The following is a 20,751-nucleotide window of genomic DNA, read 5'->3' as shown; positions in this document are numbered from 1 at the left end:
AAACCCCTTCTCTTTTCAATGACAGTGATCCCAATGAAAGACAAACGCAATCGAATGCAATGACAAAAGGTTTACTGAAGATAAAACGGGTGGGGTGGGGGAAAGGGATTGGGGATGAAGACAAAGTGTGATAAAAAAAATAGGAACACCATTGTGGGTGCCTGCATCAGTGATCTCCCTGTGTAGTGTTGTGGTGGGTGTGCCTGCATCAGTGATCTCCCTGTGTAGTGTTGTGGTGGGTGTGCCTGCATCAGTGATCTCCCTGTGTAGTGTTGTGGTGGGTGTGCCTGCATCAGTGATCTCCCTGTGTAGTGTTGTGGTGGGTGTGCCTGCATCAGTGATCTCCCTGTGTAGTGTTGTGGTGGGTGTGCCTGCATCAGTGATCTCCCTGTGTAGTGTTGTGGTGGCAGGTGAGGCTGCTCACATCCTTGTTGATTTCATCCTCTTTCTTGGAAGACACTTTAGCCTGAAAAAAACAAAAGGTAGAAAATATAGAAAACCTATTTCACAGACAGCCATTAACACTGGATATTAGTATCAAAATAGTTGATAAATGATTATATTAAGTACAAAAGAGACTAAGAGTATATGAGTTAGTACTTACAGGCTTCTTGTTCTTCCCCCTGAGAGCTCTCCAGAGAGATGAGAATAATCCACACCTCTTCTTCTTCTTGGCAGCAGTTGAGATGTTGTTGACATAAGTGGTAGAGGTAGACATTTTCTCAGCAGATTGCTCCAGGCTTGTAGCACTAGCATCAACTTCATGTAGAGCAACAAGGCAACTCTTGGTTGAAACCATAGAAATAGTGATGGTTAGACTACTTCTCTTGGTTGAGACATCAGCCACGTGGATCTCAGGTTGGTTGGAGTCTCTCAGTGTGGAGTCATCATCCTGAGACATTAGGTTTGTAGCAGACTGGATCAGGTCGTTTTCCACAATGGCAACACTGGTGGACAGAACCTGAGATACTAGGCCTGCAGCAGACTGGATCAGGTCATTCTCCACAATAGCAACACTGGTGGACAGGACCAGGGAACCTAGGCTTGCAGCAGACTGGATCAGGTCATTCTCCACAATGGCAACACTGGTGGACAGAACCAGAGACACTAGGCCTGCAGCAGACTGGATCAGGTCATTTTCCACGATGGCAACACTGGTGGACAGAACCTGAGACACTAGGCCTGCAGCAGACTGGATCAGGTCATTCTCCATGATGGTAACACTGGTGGACAGAACCTGAGACACTAGGCCTGCAGCAGACTGGATCAGGTCATTCTCCATGATGGTAACACTGGTGGACAGAACCTGAGACACTAGACCTGCAGCAGACTGGATCAGGTCATTCTCCATGATGGTAACACTGGTGGACAGAACCTGAGACACTAGGCATGCAGAAGACTGGATCAGGTCATTTTCCATGATGGAAACACTGGTGGACAGAACCTGAGATACTAGGCCTGCAGCAGACTGGATCAGGTTGTCTTCCTCGATGGAAACACTGGTGGACAGAACCTGAGACACTAGGCCTGCAGCAGACTGGATCAGGTTGTGTTCCTCGATGGAAACACTGGTGGACAGAACCTGAGGAGTCTGCAGGAGTGTCAGTGGCTCCCACTCATCCAGGAAGAAGCTCTCGACAGAGGGGAAGCTTCTTCCTTTCAGAGCTGGGGGAATGTAGGGGGTGTACCCAATAGTCCAGAGCAGAGAGCTGTCAATGGCATTCGCGTAGTGGTACTTGTCACCAAGTTCCTCTGCAAAGCTCAGACGGATGTTCTGACTCTTTGACTCTGGACCTTCAAGGGTGTTGAGTTGGGTCACCATTGAGATCCACCCTGAAAGAAACGCCATGACAGCACAGGGTAAACAAAATAGATTTTTTGCATTTTAAGGAAGGGATATTCTCCTTTTCACTCACTGCAAATAATGTGTGCCTTCCAATAATATCTCAAATTTCCTTAAAGTGTGCACTCATTCACTAGTTCCCCGACATCTTAAAACATTGGATTGGTGGAGGCATGGGCTAGTGGGATTTTCAACCATATTTATTATACCAGTAATTTCCCTTCAATTCAGTGAAGTGAACAAGTGCGCACTTTGGGAGGAAGGAGAGATAATTGGGACATTGCGTAACATAATTTACAGCTTAAAATATTCATTTTGCATGGTTACCATGCTTGGTAACTAACAACAAAAGCCTATACAGCCATCTTCTCTTAAGTTTTATTAGATTTCCTTTTCATAATAATTAAATCAATTAATATTTGAGTTTTAAGACTGAAATAATTTAATTGTTCTAACCTGAGTTAACGTCGTTGTCCTTAAAAGAACAATGTCCGTCTTCAGGGAGAATGAATGAAAAGCTCGCCATCATGCTGTCTCTCTCGCTAATGCTGTATCTCTCGTTGTTTGTCTATCAAGAACTGGAGATTTCTTGAGAGTTCTGAACATAACTCTCTGGTTCTGGAGTTCGATTTGAACCGTCGGCATTGTGACCCTCCCGGTCGCATAGAGATGGGATTCTTTATGACCCATATCTGCAGAACGACATTATGCAGGTTTTAGAATGGAATTAGGTAACACTTTATTTGGATAGTCCCAAGTAGATGGTTTGTAGATGTTCAATAACTGTCAACATTTCAACTAACTACCGCCATCCACTAACCCTAAGCCATACCCGTATCCTAACCGAGCCATAAACGTAACCCTTACCCGAATTCTAAACGAACCCTAATCTTAGCAAGCAGTTGCTTATCAACAGATCGTTGGTTCAACGTATGCCTATCTGTAAATCATTTATTTGGAACTAACCAAATAAAGTGTGACCTGGAACTCTATTTCTGTTTAATAATAGTACATTTATTTTAGATACCGCTTTTCATTAAAGATCATCTCAAATACTATTTAAAAACAAAACAAATGTAGGATTGTGACATTAGCTGGTCTTGACTTCGGGTACGGTCTTCCACAGCTGACCGTGTTGAGGAAGTTCAGAAAGGTAGTAGTAGCGCAGGGAGCTTCGATGGTACAGGGAGGGAGAAACGTCAGTCGGATAAACGGGCCCGGAGCTCTTCATCGGGCACCTTCGCCGTATCCTCCTCCTCATGTTGATAATCAACAGTCGAATGTGTGGCCATTACCAAAATGTTAATATGTCGTCCTCAAATACTTGTAATTGATTGTAGAATATCGAGTAAGCTAGGGTCAACACCCTCACACTGTTTATGCACTCAAGAGATCATGCTAAAACCACGTCCCGCGTTTTTCCTCACCTGGGAATTCGTTAATTCTTCCTAGCTCTCCAGTTCAGTGCTTCTTCATTCAGTTATTTTTCAGAAAACAGTTAAATGTAGTTGTTTTTTTTACCATGTTGCACAATCAACAGAATTCTGTTAAATATTTAGCCTGCTTAAAAGGGAGCTCTTGGCTCTCCGTGTCTATATTCCCTCTTATATGATACTGTAGTGGCGTATTTAACCTGCCAGCTCTGCAAAGGATGGTTCAAGAATGATACCACCCTGATATTTGCATGTGTGTAGCCTAGCCCCTGAAAAAATAAATACATGGGGGAGTAGACATGTTTTAAATGCAAACTTCTGTAGCTTCTTAGGTGTTCTGGTAGAATTGACATTGAATGTTGTTAACGGCAAAATCTAGAACTCAAAAAAGTCTAGAATCTGGAACACACAAGACATTGGTTTATCATACTTTATTTTGTAGGGGAACCACAGGTAGTTTAAAATGTTATACAGAGCTGTACATAGGAGAGCAGTATTCACAGAAATGATAGCCATGTCTCCTCCAAAAGTTTAAATACTTTTCTTTAATTCTCTATAATAATTTTTAGAATGATACAATAAAAGCTTGTGTAAGTGGTCCTGCAGCTTTTCCGATATGTTGTCGATGTCTTTGTTGTTGTATTTGTTTACCTTGTTGTGGTTGCCGTTTGTTTCTTTCCAAAAAAGGAAAATTAAAAGAGTTATGATATCCACAACATGTAACAGGCACTGACTGCCAGCCTGCGTATGATGGTGTATGTATGAGGACTCCCAATTTACTCACAAAAGAGAGACGGAAAGATGGATAGAAAGTGACAGAAAGAGAGAAATGTGCCCCGTTTGAATACTTCAGAAATGCTTCCTTCCTTCCTTGAAGTAATCACTGATCCGATTGGGTCGGTCAGGCTAATAAGACGGTGAACCTTGCTTTCACCTGTCCAATCACCAATGGATCTGTGATTACCTGAAGGAAACAAGGAAGGAAGGCTGCATCTCTTCAGTATGCAAACAGAGCCAGATAAGCTCGATGTTGGAGAGTGGTCAGTAACAATTGGAGAACGGGCATCAGTTCATAGTAAGGTTGCTGGGAGGGTTGGATGTTGGATTTCGGACCCCCTGGTTGCGACCCCCTCTGCCGCTGCCCTGACCCCCAATCCCTGACCTTTGACCTCCATATGGGGGTCACTTCCAGAGCTGGTTGCTGAGGGTCTGACCGGAGGGTGCTGCGGCCCAGCCTCCCATGCTGGAGGCAGGCTGACCGAAGGCCATGGCCCCCCCGGCACCGTTCAGACTCATCCCTGACATCTGCTGGTTCATCTGGGGAAGACAGTAGGAGAGATGAATAGTAAGGTGTCAGGGAAACACAATATTGCCTAATACTAAATCAAACCCAAGCCCTGACCCCAATGCATTTATATAGATCTGAGAAAATGTGATAATTAGGTAATGTTACCATATTGCCATACCTAAGTTACCTCCTAAAGACACTTGATATTGTATTCTTATAAAACCATCTTATACTTCAAATGCAAAGTTTACTCTCAGGAGAAAATCCACAATATAGCAAAGAACATGACATTAAAAGAACTAACATACCTGTCCCATGTTCCAGTGGCCCTGCTGCCCAGGCTGGACGGCATACATCCCCTGCATGCCCTGAGCGGGCACCATACCCGCGGGCATCCCCCCCTGTGGTACCCCCATCATCCTCGGCGCCATGCCAACCATCCCGGCCGCGGGCGCTTGTCCCATGAAACCGTTGGGCATCGTCATGCCAACCATCATGCCTGTGTTGGGTCCCATCATGGCAGCTCCGTTCTGAGCCATCATGGCACCCATGACGGTGGTGGGGGGCATGCCTGTGCCCATGCCAGGGAAGGCCTGGTAACCAGCAGGGACCTGCTGCTGGGGGATGCCTAATGGAAACTGCATCTGGGCGTGGTTCATGTATATACCAGCTGGAAGGGAGAAAGAGGAGAAATACTGAGAACAGGGGTTCTTTCAAAATATAATTTTCTGTTAACCTTTATGACTGCTTGCCATAGATATACTGAGAGAGTGGGAAAGTGACTGAACAACTTGGTTGGTGACTTGCTACTTTAGAAGTGTTTGGTATTTACCAGCATGTATTTATATAGCCCAGAGCCAGTTGGAGACCATTTCCAACCTCTGTGTTATTGGTTGGTGTGTGTGCCTGCACTTGTGTGTCATGACTCTCCTGGTCAAGGATCCAAGGCCTCAGACCACAGGAGAGGAGAGGGGGCTGGGCCGGTTATGCCACCTCATGCCAATCGTAAATCTTGTGCAGCAGAGAACCCTCTCCTGCTCTTCAGTACCAACCAAAGGAATGCCTTTGTTCTCCAGAATATTTTTTGCCGCCAAAACTATAAACACCCAAAAAATGTATATTGGAACAATATTTCTAAGATAGGAATGTTAAGAATGGTCAGTGGGACTTAAAAAAATAATCATGTCATATTGCTTTTCATTTTGTGATGTTTTTTAAAAACTGTATGAACCAAATACTGTACTTTCGGCTGTTAAGTTTCCATCCTATATGATGTTAATACAATATGAAGAACGATTAAACTATTTTTGTTAAGATAGGAATGTGATTTTAGTTTTCTAACGAGATCATCATTTTCATGTCCGTTTCACATTAACTAAGCCACGCCCCGAATGAGCTCAGACGAACGCGTCAGTGTGATGGAACTGCCCTTTATGACCAGAGTGCTTAAAAGGACTCGCTAAGAACTAACATATTCAGACCAGCAGACGTGAAGCGTGAGCTGAACATTACGAATGGCTGGAAACTCTGAAACTCAACACGAGTTGAAGAAGATAAACTCACTAGACTAAAACATTGACAGTCTGCAGCTGTGCATGTAAAGGGATCTAGAACTTTGACTATCTACCCGAGAAAGGAAGGAGAGGATCCCATCTCAGAGAATCATTGGTGCATCTGAAGATCATTTCAGAACAAACACTCCACTCCAAGCCAGGACAACTAAGAAGGATATTGTGACCTCTGGTGGGCAATCAGAGCCTTACACAAAGCCATTCCCCATAGAAGGATTGATTGGTTTCAACAGAAAGACAATGAACAAAGACATCTAACTTACACATAAATACATTGCATTTCTTACCCAAACGGGGGGCAGTTAATGTACAAGGTATAGAATTAATGTGAGAACAGTCCTGGAATGTATCCACAATAAATGTCCCTTTCTCAATCCCTCTCTTTCCCCATCCCCTCTCCATTGTGTAACAAGCCATCATATCTTGTTAGTCCACTAGAGACTTTTGTCTCATGTAAATGTGTATTCTGTGTTATTATTTAGCTAGTTAGTAAATAAATAATTAAATCAATTTGTGTAGAACTGAATAATCAGAAAAGGCTGGGGTTCTTGAGGATTCAAGACGTCTGCAATGTTCAGAATGAGAGTGATATGAGGTAATGATTAATAAATGACTTATCGATATATCTTATATATTTCTTCTAGAGTTTAATTCTGGAGATGGTAACTCATTAAACAACTTCTTCCGTGGTGCCCCAAATTCCTAATTAGTTAATTGTTACATGATTAATTTAATCGAGTAACAATTAACATAGTTGATTCGATAAATAACATTCAACACAATCAAAGTCACATCACGATGTGTGCACATGCCCACACTTATGTATGACAAGGCTCTACAGTGCAACCATTTTACTCACATATGCGCCTAAATATTTAGTTGCACGACCTGGAATTTTAATATAGGAGCACAAGTGCTGATGATAATTGTTGAAATGATTACTTCACTGTACCGCAGCCCTGGAGTGCCATGGTGAATACACTGAGTGCAGATTCATGACCGTCATGCTTGCACCATTATTACAAAGAAAACATCTTGTTACCTCAAATATTTGTCATTGTGCTCCTACATTTCTTTGGGTGCTCCTACATGTACTCCTTGTAAAAAAAGGTCAGTGTAGAGCCCTGCATGAGTGTACATACTGTGCATGTGTAGGCTTGTGTCTGTATTTCTCCTTACCAGGCTGGGCCTGCTGGTGCTGGGGCATCTGAGGCATACTGGTGTTCCCATAGAGGGACAGGATCGAGTCCTTGGAGAGGGGTTTCTTGGCCCCTGTGTCCTCCCCCTTAATGCCCCCTCCACCACCAGTCTCACTGAACAGGTCCAGGTCTCCCTGGGCAGAGCCCGAGGATGGGGTTGCTGCTGGGGGTTGTGTTGGGGTGCTGGCTGGGGTACTGGAGCTAGCCTGGAAGAAGGAAGCAAAAGAAAGAATGACGTAAGAAAAGTCACTAACTCTATTCAGTGTGTTGAGTCTCTTGCTCTTCAAACTTCTCTCGCTAGCATGCATTGGCCTGCATGGATGTGTGTGAGACAATGGGTAAACAGCAAATTACTCACTGCATTGCAAGCACAATGCTCTACCAACTGAGCCATCGTTCAGATGTAGATGTACAGGTAATGTGTGTGTGCATGTAAATATAGAAGTTCAATATGTGTCTTTATGTTTGTGGGGCTGGGTGTCCATAGGGTCCAGGGAAGTGGTGAGGTCATCAGATTGTGTTACCTGAGAGAACTGAGCAGCAGCATTAGATGAGGGGAGGGGGTTGGACACCATGGGGCCAAAGATATCCAAGTCGCTGCTTGCTGTGCTAGCAGCACTACCGTTGTTAGCAGGGGCAGGTGTTGGAGCATCTAGAGAGATGGGAGAGACAGAGAGAGCAACATAGAGGAGTTAAAAACAGAGATGTGTAAAACAGGTTATACAGGGGTGGAAAAAATGTACATAAGATGAACCTGTGTATTGTTCAGGACTCAGCATTTCTGAATAACTGACTGGTTTAGTACATTTTACATTCGAGTCATTTAGCAGACGCTCTTATCCAGAGCGACATACAGGAGCAATTAGGGTTAAGTGCCTTGCTCAAGGGCACATCGACAAATTTCACCTAGTTAGCTCTTAACTGCTAGGCTACCACCCAGGGTTGTATTCATCAAGGCAAAGCAGGGTCATATTCAATAGGCACAAAACGAAAGAAAACGGGCTGAAACCAGGAAGGACCATCTGAACTTGTCCAATAAGAAACTCATTTTCGTTTTGGAAAACTGACTGGTTTAGTCTTACCAAGGCCAAGTAGGTTAACGGGAGGTTCTGCTGTCTTCACAGGACTAGCTTTGGGGGCTTGCCGGGTCTCTTCACTCTTCAGGGGTTGAGTCCAAGAGAAAAGGCATAATGATTGTGAAAAAAGAATAATGTAGTCTTGGAAGTAATAATGAAGTTGATGTGTTAAGCTTCTTCCAGACTAATGGCTAAATATGCAGGGCTTCGGTTGAGCATAGATTTAGTTCACAATGAAAGCAAAGATCCTGAGGAGGTGTACTTCAGATAAGACATGCAAGGGATATTTCAAACCCTCAGCAGTCAAGCCTTCTTAGAGGTTAAAGGTTAGGTGCATCCTCAGCTTTGGGTTACTTGACTACATTCAATGCTTTGTCTAGGAACCAACATGCCGGGAGCTCGACGCCCAGCATTCTAACCCTAAACCCAAAGATGGCCTATTTTTAAATATCAACACGTAAAGAAAAAGAATTCCACCACTTTTCAACCTCATTTTCATTATCTCCAGCACAATACCAGTGTCGACATGTGAAAACCATGCATTTCTTGTTTTTGTAGAAAAAAAATGATGAAGTTAAAAAGTTCTACCCGATGACATCATGAAAAGCTAAAACATTGAAAAAAACAAACACTAGGAGATTGGTGACATGGGTAGCAAGAAAATACCCTCCCTCTGGCAAAAATAAATAAATCACAGTCGTTCTTGATTTTAAATCCTACCCTGTAATGTTACAGGGAAGCAATTTGATCTTTTTAACCACAGATCATAGAAACGCGCTGTTTTCACATGTAGACAATGGTATGGTGCTGGAAAATGAATAGGAGATTGAAAAGCGGCAGAATTGCCCTTTAAGTCTGCTCCCAGCAAACCACTAAAACCTGACCGCTATAGCATGGAGTGTCATGAGTAGAACTGTTATAAACAAAATAAACATGTCATTCTGACTGCAAAGTTCAAAAGAGACAAACAGGGTGTACAGTGTGATTGCCGAAAAAGGAATATGGGTTGGGTTGAGACAGATATGTTATATAAGGAGTCTATAGATGTATCCATTCAAAACCACCGTACTTTGGCATTGTATGACAGCTTGGTTCCTCTATCAGTTTCCTTCTCTCTCTTGCTCTCCTTGTCTTTTGGCTGTAGAGGAACATCATAAGAGGAAATTAGAAGAAAACAAATCAATGGAGGAAGAGAGATAAAGGCCTAATCTCGTTTGAATTATGTTCCAAAATGGTTAGGCCATATGCACAATAAAACAGTACCCCAGCAGCAACATAACCACCTGTGGAAATGCATGCTAGCAGATAGCATTAGCTAGTGAAACTACCTCTAACTTCCTTCATACCGGACCCAGAGACATACAAATGGTATCCAAGAGTTCATCTGATTTTAGGGAAGTACATAAAGGGCCTCATTGCCATAACCCCAAACTATCCCTGTAACCTAACACATAACAAACAACACTTTGGAGAGTCTACATACAAATAAGACAGTGTAACACATTCTAGTACTATCCGCAAACCAGTTTGAGTGTGGCATCAGAGGTGAGATACATACACTGTGTCCATTGGTCACATTTTTGCTGTAGTATTTCTTCTTCTCATACTTGTCCCTGATGAAGAACTCCACTGCTCTGGGGTCAGGGGTTAAGGGGAAAAAAAGGTAGCAATATTATAAAGGGGCAAGTACATGTGTTATGGGAAGCTTTTTGGGAACTGCAGCGTGTGTGTGTGTGTGTGTGTGTGTGTGTGTGTGTGTGTGTGTGTGTGTGTGTGTGTAGTTGTAAGGATACTGGTCTGTCTGAGGCCTTCTGTAGTTGTCTGGAAGGTTGGCCTCATAAAGCTGCCTGGACTTGGAGTTGCCCATATCTACTATGCTCTGTTAGAGAAGAGAGGGAGAGATGGAGAGAAAGAGGGTGGGAGAAAGAGAGAAAGAGGAGCACAGAGATAGAGAGAAAGAGGGGTGGAGGGTGGATAGTGAAACAGCAGGGGGGACATGATAAGTATGGGTTAAAAAAAGGCAACTTTGTATTCAGCCAGTAGGATATACAAGAAAGAGAGGTGCCTGTGTAAATAAATATAGGTGAATACATGACACTTCTAATTTATGAATATTGTAAATCCTGGACATCAGCTAATTACCTGTATTTGTGCTGCTGTCCATTGGTCCAGATTGACAGATTTGACCCGTGATATGTGAACCCCAAGGTTCCTGTGGATGCCAGCACATCGGATACAGATAAACACTCCCAGGTTCCATGATGCCCATCTTGGACCTGGCAGGCAGAGACAGGGTCGTACTCATTAGTGCACCGGTTCAGTCTGTTCTCTTCTGTTAGGTGTCTAATGAACACAGCCCAGGTAAGGGAAGATTCAACTTATCAAAACATGTCTGTACCTGTGGTGCAGGTGTCACAATAGGACCTCAGATTGGCAGGTCTTCCATGTGCATTATTTTAGAGTGACATGTTGTGACATTTAGGGATAGTTTCCCAGTGGTGACTTTCATGGTGCAAGGGTGTCGAAACTTGCATTTACTTGTATGACTAAAGTTTGGATCATGGTTCAAGGTGTGGTGGGAGACAAAATGCTATCTAGCATAACTAAGCTAGCCTAGTAGCTACCGGATAAATGCTAAAGAGGAAGGAAGGTGTCAGCAGAGTAGCTGCTACTTACAGTTAGCATAGCTAGCTAACAACTCAGTCGGAGTCTGGCTAGACGAATAACTGAAACAGTTATATAACATCAAATGACACAATTTAACGAAGTCTACATTATGTTATATAGTTACCTTTCGCCTCACAATCGGCGCAGTATTTGTTGTCGTCCTCTCTCAGCATTTTGGACAGAATGGCCTGATGCTGCTCGTTGAGTTTCAGGGCCTTCTCTCTTTCTGATCGGGTTGTCATCTTTGCTGATGTTCTGTTTGTTCTTTCAATAAAACTGTTCTCTACCTTGAATGTTCGTGAACTTTTTTAACTTTATGATTTAAGACCATAATCAGACAAATTAACGCCTTCGAGAGAAGTGTAAAAACACCCGGAACCGAAATTTGTTCTCCGCCCACAAGAATGCACGAACTCGCGGGAGGCGTGTGAACATACCTGAACGGCTCTCGGGATTGGATGATGGAGATGACGTAGTCTGCTGACGCATGTCAGGGTTTCTTAATTTTATTTTTTGCATTTTTCAATGTTTAAAATATGTTGTTGGTACAGATTCTGTCCTTGAGAATTTCTGTATTTGCAAAAATATTATACAAGTTCTTGTGTACTTGAGTTATAAATTGACTGCTGTGAATCAAGTACTGATGTATGAAGATGTTTTCTGTTCTTCGGATTAGAACAAAGTGCTAGAGTGAATGACGAATGTCTGTATATTTTGTTGATTTTTCATTTTATTAAGAACAAATCTGGCATACATTGATACATGGAAATATATACATAGTAACAATTTAAGGTTTCACCAAAGTATGCAAATTGTGTTCCAGTAGCCAGAGAGAGCAACATACATAGATATTTAACATATAAAAAAAAACATTCAAAAAGGTTAACCTATTGTGAAACATACAGGAAATAACACTATAAACAAGTGCCCTATCAAGCCACTATCTCAATACATACTCATGATATTACCATACACCAAGCCTGGTCCCAGATCTGTTTGTACTGTATAACCAAAGCTTATGATTGATGGCATGACAATGAGACGACAAGACAGCACAAACATCTGGGACCAGGCTGCTATACACGCTGACAAAACTAGAACCAAAATGTCTGACCAGTTACTGTTAATAAAAGGTTTCCAGGCGGATCTTGAAACAGTCCTCTGGGTGTCTCTGTGCAATGCCATGGCGCAGCAGCATCTCTGTGTACGGGGGCCAGAACGTCTCGTCTATCGATACGTAGGGATCGTGAGGCGTCTCCAGAGTCTTGTTCATCAGCAGCTGCAAATTGTAACAATGGAAGATAAGGTTTAAGGTAAGGGTTTAAGATGATTATTTATGTTGTTGTTCAATTGGAGCAAGAGGTGAGTAGGGATGTTTTTATGCCATTTGTTCTGTGATCAAGTTGATCTACATTACAAAGATGTGAGTGTAATGTAAGTGTAAAATATAGTCATAGGGTCATAAAACGCTAGACTATAAAGCTGCTACTGGTTCAAGCATGTAGTAATAAAGTAATACAAAATTAAACCAGAGCACCAGGTTGAATAATAAAACACAAACAATGCATGCAAACAGAGACTTACCTCCAGGACTTCATTGAGTGAAATTAGATTCTCGTTCAGCTCTTGAGGAATGTTCTGAAAATGGAAACAAAAATGATAGCATCTAGGCTGGTCCCAGATCTGTTTGTGCTCTCTTGCCCAACAAAACATAAAAGTTAGCTACACAGCACAAACAGATGAGACCAAGCTAGATGCAACCGTAAAAACAATGTGACCATTGAGGAACACCTCCATCAGAGCCACATAATACATCACTTAGACTACCACCTTTTTCTTCTTGTCAGCGTTGGTCTCCTGCGTAGGAAGTGGGAAGTGTTCCGCCAGTACGTCTGCCAGGGTCTCCATCAGTCTGTTCTGGTAATCCTTCATCTTCTGGATCTTCTTCTTGGTGTCCTGCAACACACTGAACAACAGCAGCAATACTTCCATATTAAACTCAAGATAGTTTTTAATGTGTTGGTTTGTGTGTCATTTTCTATTATTCAGGATTATATTCATAGGCAGGAAACCGAAGAAAACGCTGTGAAACGGGGAGGTACAATCTGAACTTGTTCAATAAAAAAACATTTGTTTTTGTTAAGCCTTGTAAAAATGTAATTTACAGTGTGCCCTAACAAACGTGACCCAGTTGTTGTACCTTACCTGTGTTCTGATAACCTTTCGTTTTCCAGTCGCTGTTTGACCACATGTTCAGTGCCTGCCCTCAACACTTCCTTCTTTTCCTCCAACCACTTCTGTTCACTGAAATAGGAACACAGATGTATACTGTCAAATCTACTGTCTCCATATCAACATTCAAAGGGTTGGAGATTTAGAATAACAATCACATTCAAAGAAAACCTTTTTAAAGTCTCTCTCAGTGTGTCTCTCTTGGCTTGTGCGCAAGAGAGGACCAACTCCAGTTGTGAATTCAGCTTCTGTAACTGTGGAAGTAGGAAAGAAACTTATTTTTTAAATACATTTGTTAAACATGAATATGGTTACTTTTCATAAGCATAAGGCTCTGTATAACTATAAAATAGCTGATATTTGAAATGTGTACAGAACCATTCAAAAGTTTAGACACACCGACTCATTCAAGGGTTGTTCTTTATTTTGACTATTTTCTACATTGTAGAATAATAGTGAAGGCATCAAAACTGTGAAGGCATCAAAACTATGAAATAGCACATGTGGAATCATGTAACCAAAAAAGTGTTAAATGAATGAAAATATATTTTAATATTTGAGATTCTTCAAAGTAGCCACCCTTTGCCTCGATGACAGCTTTGCACACTTTTGGCATTCTCTCAAAAAGCTTCATGAGGTAGTCAGCTGGAATGCATTTCAATTAACAGGTGTGGCTTGATAAAAAGTTAATTTGTGGAATTTCTTTCCTTCTTAATGTGTTTAAAGAACATGGCTGAGGTTGTACATTATCCCAACCAATTGTGCTATTTTGTTAGTTGTTTTACGTTTTGTGTAACTTATTTTTTTTTTAAACTTATTTTGTACATAATGTTGCTGCTACCGTCTCTTATGACCGAAAATAACTTCTGGACATCAGAACAGCGATTACCGCGGACTGGAAGAAACGAGTCCGACAAGAAGCATATATTGCTTCACTGGAACAGGCCCAGATCCCTGTAATTTGCTTGAAGAAAAGACGCAGGGAAAGGGGCCGCAGATCAGGCAGCCTTCTGAGAATCCGTAGGTGAGCGAGTAAACTCCCACTGCCATCCGTTCTTTTTGCTAATGTGCAATCATTGGAAAAAAAGAATTGATGAGCTACGATTAAGATTACCCTACCAACGGGACATAAAAACTGTAATATCTTATGTTTCACCGAGACGTGGCTGAACGATGACACAGATAATATAGAGCTGGCGGGATTTTCCATGCATCGGCAGAACAGAGAAGCTACGTCTGGTAAGACGAGGGGTGGGGGTGTGTCTATTTGTCAATAACAGCTGGTGCGCGAAGTCTAATAAAGAAGTCTCGAGGTATTGCTCGCCTGAGGTAGAGTACCTTATGATAAGCTGTAGACCACTCTATCAACCAAGAGAGTTCTCAACTATATTATTCGTAGCCGTCTATTTACCACCACATAACGAAGCTGGCTCTAAGACCGCTCTCAACCAACTCTATAAGGCCATAAGCAAAGAAGAAAATGCTCACCCAGAAGCGGCGCCCCTAGTGGCCGGGGACTTTAATGCAGGCAAACCAATCAGTTTCACCAAATTTTTACCAGCATGTAACATGTGCAACCAGAGAAAAATAAATCCTAGACCACCTTTCTCCCCCAACCTCCATTTGGCAAATCTGACCACAATTCTATCCTCCTGATTCCTGCTTACAAGAAAAAACTAAAGCAGGAAGTACCAGTGCCTCGCTCAATACGGAAGTGGTCAGATGACGCAGATGCAACACTACAGCACTGTTTTGCTAGCACAGACTGGAATATGTTCCGGGATTCATCCAATGGCATTGAGGAGTACACCACCTCAGTCACTAGCTTCATCAATAAGTGCATTGACAACATCATCCCCACAGTGACCGTACGCACATATCCCAACCAGAAGCCATGGATTACAGGCAACAACCGCATCGAGCTAAAGGCGCTTTCAAGGAGCGGGAGACTATCCGGACGCTTATAAGAAACCATCAAACAAGCAAAGCGTCAATACAGGATTAAGATTAAAAATTACTACTACGTACAGTCACTGTGGGGACGACGTCCTCGATGCACTTATTGATAAAGCCAGTGACTGATGTGGTGTACTCCTCAATAGCATCGGAAGAATCCCGGAACGTATTCCAGTCTGTGCTAGCAAAACAGAAGACCTGGCCTCCACAATCACCCAACCTCAATCCAATTGAGATGGTTTGGGATGAGTTGGACACAAGAGTGAAGGAAAAGCAGCCAACAAGTGCTCAGCATATTTGGGAACTCCTTCAAGACAGTTGGAAAAGCATTCCAGGTGACAACCTCATGAAGCTTGAGAAAATGGCAAGATTGTGCAATGCTGTCATCAAGGCAAAGGGTGGCTACTTTGAAGAATCTCAAATATAACATTTTTGATTTGTTTAACACTTCATTTCATAGTTTTGATTTATTCACATTCTACAATGTAGAAAATATAAAAAATAAAGAAAAACCCTTGAATGAGTAGGTGTCCAAATTGTTGACTGGTACTGTACATTAAAAAAGGTAACCGCATCGAAATATATATATTTTTGAAAATGTTCCAATAGTAACTACTACTGTGGAAGGCAACATCCACATGTGAATTTACCTCCTCTGCTCCAACGACGAGTAACACCTCTGGATTTGTGGACAACACTATGGATAGAAAGTAAACCAACCATTCTGATGGTACATATCATGCTTATGTCTCAGTCATACAGTATAAGTACAATCAATTAGTTATAAAGGAATGATATTCAGAGTAGAAACGAGACACTCACGTTCTGGCCGTCTTGTCTGCCACTGCTTCAGCTCAGCTGCTACAGCTGTCAATCTATTCACAGACTGTTGGACAAATAACAGATATGCAGCAGATAAGGCAAGATAATGTAAAAAGTACATGCATCACACATACATTCAGCTATAGGGATTTTTTTTTAACCTTTATTTAACTAGGCAAGTCAGTTAAGAACAAATTCTTATTTTCAATGATGGCCTAGGAACAGTGGGTTAACTGTCTTGTTCAGGCGCAGAACGACAGATTTGTACCTTGTCAGCTCAGGGATTCAAACTTGCAACCTTTCGGTTACTAGCCCAACGCTCTAACCACTAGGCTACCCTGCCGCCCCATGTAGGGCCATCTCTGACCTGTTCTTGTGGGTTTTCATCTGAGTCTGGCTCTGCAAGAATGATCTCGTTCTGAAGCTGAAAAACAAAACAGAATATTACATTTTAACATGAACACAATAACATCACATCATCCAAAGTTGTCTGTGCAGGACCAAGCTGTCATCGTAAACAGATCAGTACCATCTCTAGCTGGGCAAACTGCGCCTCACACTCGTTAAACAGTTCTGCCTGTGCAGCTTCCGAGCACTCTGTGTAGAAAGGAATGGCAGGTGGTGCTGGAGTATCCTGGACCTCTGACTCTGTGTCCAGTGGCTGTCCCTGTGACAAAAATGTCAGAATTATTAGGACATGCATGTTGAATGGATAACTTACTGTAATTTCAGTAAAGCTTACAAAGGCTCATATTTGGCTACCGTACTTTCCTGTCGCAACGTTACCTCGTTGGAACTCTGAAAACAAGAAATTCACAATATTGTTATCAACAAGTGGGTAACTACCGAGCTCTGGTCCACGCCCATGCATTGGATCTGCACTCTATAGCGTGGACCAGTGAGTCTGGCGGAACATTTTCAAAGGTCGTTTGAATCATGTTTTGGGAAGAAAATACACCAGGCGCATACAAAGAAATGTTTGTCAGCACTCTACCAACATCGTTACTTTGGTGAGTTACGAAAATACCTTGAAGTCATACTAGCAAGTCAGATTAAGTTAGTTAGATTAGTAAATTAGCCAGCTTCAATTCTAGTGAAAATGTCAGATAATGTATTTTTATTTTTTTACATAAAAGCAGTTACTCTTGGAAGAAACATTACAGCTCCTAGGTAGCTACCAAAACTTCAAAAACAAGCAAGCAAACGTTAGCAGTGATGAAAAAGATTAGCATATCCGACTGAAAACAAGTTAACGTTGTATCATTAACGTTACAAATAGGAGAACATTCATCAATTGGAAATCGACTGTTTTTCACTTTGTCAAACAACGTGTCCACCTACCATATTTGAAATAGTTAGCTGGCTTATTTTCTTAAAACGTATAATATTTCACTATATCACTCAGCCACATATAGATGCGATACAGCTGTCAACTTCACGGCTAGCTAGTTCCTTTTCAAAAATACCGCCAGCATTGATGACGTACGTCTGGACGGAAGTACTTCGTTTGAGAGCGTTAGGTCTGCGTACTGATACGCATATCACTGAGAACGGCGCAATAAGGCAATCGTGTGCAACTACAGCCCGCATTCGAGCCCCCATTAGTTATTGCATGAACGCAGTTGCACCCTTCTCAAATTAGGGCTCGTGGGGAATTTAAACCTTGAGCGATGCCTGACAGTCAGCACTGTTTTACAGAATGCGTGCCGCCCCCAAGACCAGAGGAAATCGCAGCAGGGCTGCTTTGCAAGCTAGTTTTAGCCATACTCTACATCTACATCACCCGGTGTCAAGGGAGGCCAAGAGGATCTTTAGGGGCCTCAGCCACCCGGCATGTTTACTCATGTCCCCATAAAAATAAATGTTGGAAGACTGGACGAGGTGACTGGCTTCTACCCCTGCAGTAGTTCAACAGAAAATACCTTGAAGTCATACTAGCAAGTCAGATTAAGTTAGTTAGATTAGTAAATTAGCCAGCTTCCTCATCAATTCTAGTGAAAATGTCAGACAATGTATATATATATTTTTTTACATAAAAGCGGGAAGTAACGTTACTCTTACTCTTGGAAGAAACATTACAGCTCCTAGGTAGCTACCAAAACCTCAAAAACAAGCAAAAGAACGTTAGCTAGCTAGCAAACGTTAGCAGTGATGAAAAAGATTAGCATATCCGACTGAAAAGTAGGGGATTCCTGTAAAAAAAAAAAAAGGTGAGCGTATTCAGCAGCTCTGCAACTGGTAAACAATACACTATCAAACAGTTCCTCACATGTAGCTCATCTGTCTTAAACCTGATCTCCTGTCCATGTAATATGTGGGCAAAACCAGTAGACTGATAAGAACATTTATTATAGTACTCAAGAGTGCTGTAAAGAGAAATGACCGCAAATTCCCTATTGCACTTAATTTCTCTGAGGCCGGTGTCTAATTTCCTTAATTTTGTGGCTAGATTCAAATACTCTCTGTGACACACATCAGAGTCAAATACTTTGTATAGAACAAACTTCACGTCAGGATAGGCAACCAAAATTAATAATTAATGTATGTGTGTTATATTAAACATAGAGGAAGGAGTAAAATGTTGGCAAGCAATAAACATTTCAGAACAATTATGACTGAATTATTATCCTTACACTTTCAAAAATACGAGTCGAATAAGACATGGAGAGATGAAGAATTTTGGAAAAGAGATTTATTTATAGACTGATACAAAATCAGTAGCGTATTTAGGTATGGGCGGCATCTTGCCGGGGGCGCTGAAAGGGGGTTCGCCCAGGGCGCCATACAAGCTAGAACTGCCACATACACTTGAATCAAATAGTCAAACCGAAAACTGCTGACGAATGCTTTCTTCTACTAAGATCAGTGAAATGTAGGCTAAACTGACAATGGAGTGAAGAGCATAAATCTCAACTAGCAAGCAAGTCGCAGCAATGAAGAACGCGAAAGGGGGAGAGAATTCTGTCGGGGGAGAATGTCCGCACAACACCTGTCACCCGGTCTCTTCCATGTCCTGTGCTATACAGCAGATAAAACGTTCACGTAGGGGTGGTAATCTTGAACTTAGTCTCCTCCAGAGATAATGCAGGTGGATGGTATATTTAAAAACTCTCCACCCATCAGGCATGAATTAAAAGTTGTTATTGAAGTGTTTTCTGCAAATGGTATTTTGCCTGTTTTTGGTGTTCTGTTCTCTAATCTAGTGGTATTTATAGCTTCCTGCTCTTACAATCCTGTGTTATTTATTCTGAGGAAATGTTCACATGATATAGTAAAAGCAATAATTTATGAATCCTAGAGGAAAACCTGGTTCAGTCTACTTTCCAACAGACACTGGGAGACAAATTCACCTAACCTAAAACACAAGGCCAAGTATACACTGGAGTTGCTTACCAAGATGACATTGAATGTTCCTGAGTGGCCTACAGTTTTGACTTAAATCGTCTTGAAAATCTATGGCAAGACTTGAAAATGTCTGTCTAGCAATGATCAACAACCAACTTGACAAAGCTTCATCCATTTATTAAAGAATAATGGGCAAATATTGTACAATCCAGGTGTGCAAAGCTCTTAGAGTTACCCAGAAAGACTAACAGATGTAATCGCTGCCAAAGGTGATTCTAACATGTTTTGACTAAGGGGTTTGAATACTTATCTAATCAAGATATATTACTGTTTTATTTTCCATTAATAAAAAATAAATAATTTTTCTTCCACATTTTGTGTAGATTGTTGACAAAAAAATTACAATTACATCCATTTTAATCCCACTTTGTAACACAACAAAAGGTGGAAAAAGTCAAGGGGTGTGAATACTTTCTGAAGGCACTGCATGTGAGAATGTTGTTTATTGTGCCTTTTGGCAAACTCCAAGCGGGCTGTCATGTGCCTTTTACTGAGGGGTGGCTTCTGTCTGGCAACCCTACCATAAAGGCCTAATTGGTGGAGTGAAGCAGAGATGATTGTCCTTCTGGAAGGTTCTCCCATCTTCACAGAGGAACTCTGGAGTTCTGTCAGAGTGACCATTGGGTTCCTGACCAAGGCCGTTCTGCCCCAATTGCTCAGTTTGGCTGGGCAGCCAGCACTGGGCAGCCAGAGTATTGGTGGTTCCAAACTTCTTCCGTTTAAGAGTGATGGAGGCCACCGTGTTCTTGGGAACCTTCAATGCTGCAGACATTTTTTGGTACCCTTCCCCAGATCTGTGCCTCGACACAATCTTGTCTCAGAGCTCTACAGACAATTCCTTCGACCTCATGGATTGGTTTTTGCTCTGACATGCACTGTCAACTGTGGGACCTTATATAGACAGGTGTGTGCCTTTCCAAATCATGTCCAATCAATTGATTTTACCACAGGTGGACTCCAGTCAAGTTGTAGAAACATCTCAAGGATGATCAATGGACACAGGATGCACCTGAGCTCAATTTTGAGTCTCATAGCAAGGGTTCTGAAGATAAGTGAGGTATTTATATTTTATTTTAAATTTGCAAACATTTCTAAAAACATGTTTTCACTTTGTTATTATGGGGTATTGTGTGTAGATTGATCAGGGGGGAAATGAATTTAATCCATTTTAGAATAAGGCTGTAACGTAACAAAATGTGGAAAAAGGGAATGGGTCTGAATACTTTCCGAATGCACTGTTTGTGCACATTGGCCAGGTG

The 20,751-nt window shown here is 41.9% G+C and overlaps 3 protein-coding genes across 5 annotated transcripts; all 3 read right to left on the bottom strand.

The window, feature by feature from the left end:
• Positions 1-240: 240 nt before the first annotated feature.
• Positions 241-2,514, bottom strand: LOC106588700 (uncharacterized). Its single transcript, XM_082958798.1, has 3 exons — positions 2,300-2,514; positions 605-1,833; positions 241-466 (listed from the first exon to the last, which is right to left on the bottom strand). Exons 1-3 carry the CDS (start codon positions 2,370-2,372, stop codon positions 377-379), a joined length of 1,392 nt encoding a protein of 463 aa, XP_082814924.1. The 5' UTR covers positions 2,373-2,514; the 3' UTR covers positions 241-376.
• A 1,577-nt stretch (positions 2,515-4,091) lies between these two features.
• Positions 4,092-11,490, bottom strand: LOC100286439 (stromal membrane-associated protein 1). Its single transcript, XM_014177993.3, has 10 exons — positions 11,202-11,490; positions 10,553-10,686; positions 10,204-10,289; positions 9,969-10,044; positions 9,480-9,548; positions 8,417-8,492; positions 7,859-7,986; positions 7,315-7,540; positions 4,873-5,234; positions 4,092-4,593 (listed from the first exon to the last, which is right to left on the bottom strand). Exons 1-10 carry the CDS (start codon positions 11,317-11,319, stop codon positions 4,459-4,461), a joined length of 1,410 nt encoding a protein of 469 aa, XP_014033468.3. The 5' UTR covers positions 11,320-11,490; the 3' UTR covers positions 4,092-4,458.
• A 305-nt stretch (positions 11,491-11,795) lies between these two features.
• Positions 11,796-17,604, bottom strand: cenpk (centromere protein K). 3 transcript variants are annotated; one of them, XM_014177999.3, is made up of 11 exons: positions 17,429-17,604; positions 16,850-16,885; positions 16,617-16,754; positions 16,455-16,511; positions 16,088-16,151; positions 15,916-15,962; positions 13,481-13,563; positions 13,283-13,381; positions 12,908-13,043; positions 12,662-12,715; positions 11,796-12,356 (listed from the first exon to the last, which is right to left on the bottom strand). In XM_014177999.3, the coding sequence occupies exons 1-11, from the start codon at positions 17,429-17,431 to the stop codon at positions 12,201-12,203; spliced, it is 873 nt and encodes a 290-aa protein (XP_014033474.1). In that variant the 5' UTR covers positions 17,432-17,604; the 3' UTR covers positions 11,796-12,200. The 3 variants fall into 3 exon arrangements, with proteins under 3 accessions (XP_014033474.1, XP_014033488.1, XP_014033511.1); XM_014178013.3 differs by having other exon boundaries at positions 16,874-16,885; positions 17,429-17,603; XM_014178036.3 differs by lacking the exon at positions 16,850-16,885.
• Between the last annotated feature and the right edge of the window lie 3,147 nt (positions 17,605-20,751).

Source organism: Salmo salar, chromosome 12, assembly GCF_965601325.2.
Source record: "Salmo salar chromosome 12, fSalSal1, whole genome shotgun sequence".
Taxonomy (NCBI): Eukaryota; Metazoa; Chordata; class Actinopteri; order Salmoniformes; family Salmonidae; genus Salmo; species Salmo salar.
Note: the sequence above shows the minus strand (reverse complement) of the source record. Positions and strands in the feature narration are given on the sequence as shown.

Excerpts from the sequence above, each read along its gene's own strand:
- LOC100286439 (XM_014177993.3), bottom strand. The coding sequence starts at position 11,319 with ATGACAACCCGATCAGAAAGAGAGAAGGCCCTGAAACTCAACGAGCAG. Across the intron at positions 9,549-9,968 it reads ATGTGACCAATGGACACAGT|CCAAAAGACAAGGAGAGCAA; the intron begins GTATGTATCTCA and ends GTTCCTCTACAG. Across the intron at positions 8,493-9,479 it reads AGCTGTCATACAATGCCAAA|AGTGAAGAGACCCGGCAAGC; the intron begins GTACGGTGGTTT and ends CAACCCCTGAAG.
- LOC106588700 (XM_082958798.1), bottom strand. The coding sequence starts at position 2,372 with ATGATGGCGAGCTTTTCATTCATTCTCCCTGAAGACGGACATTGTTCT. Across the intron at positions 1,834-2,299 it reads GGACAACGACGTTAACTCAG|GGTGGATCTCAATGGTGACC; the intron begins GTTAGAACAATT and ends CGTTTCTTTCAG. Across the intron at positions 467-604 it reads GGGGGAAGAACAAGAAGCCT|GCTAAAGTGTCTTCCAAGAA; the intron begins GTAAGTACTAAC and ends TGTTTTTTTCAG.
- cenpk (XM_014177999.3), bottom strand. Across the intron at positions 16,755-16,849 it reads CGTTGCGACAGGAAAGTACG|GGACAGCCACTGGACACAGA; the intron begins GTAGCCAAATAT and ends TTTTTGTCACAG. Across the intron at positions 13,382-13,480 it reads CTGAGAGAGACTTTAAAAAG|TGAACAGAAGTGGTTGGAGG; the intron begins GTTTTCTTTGAA and ends TTCCTATTTCAG.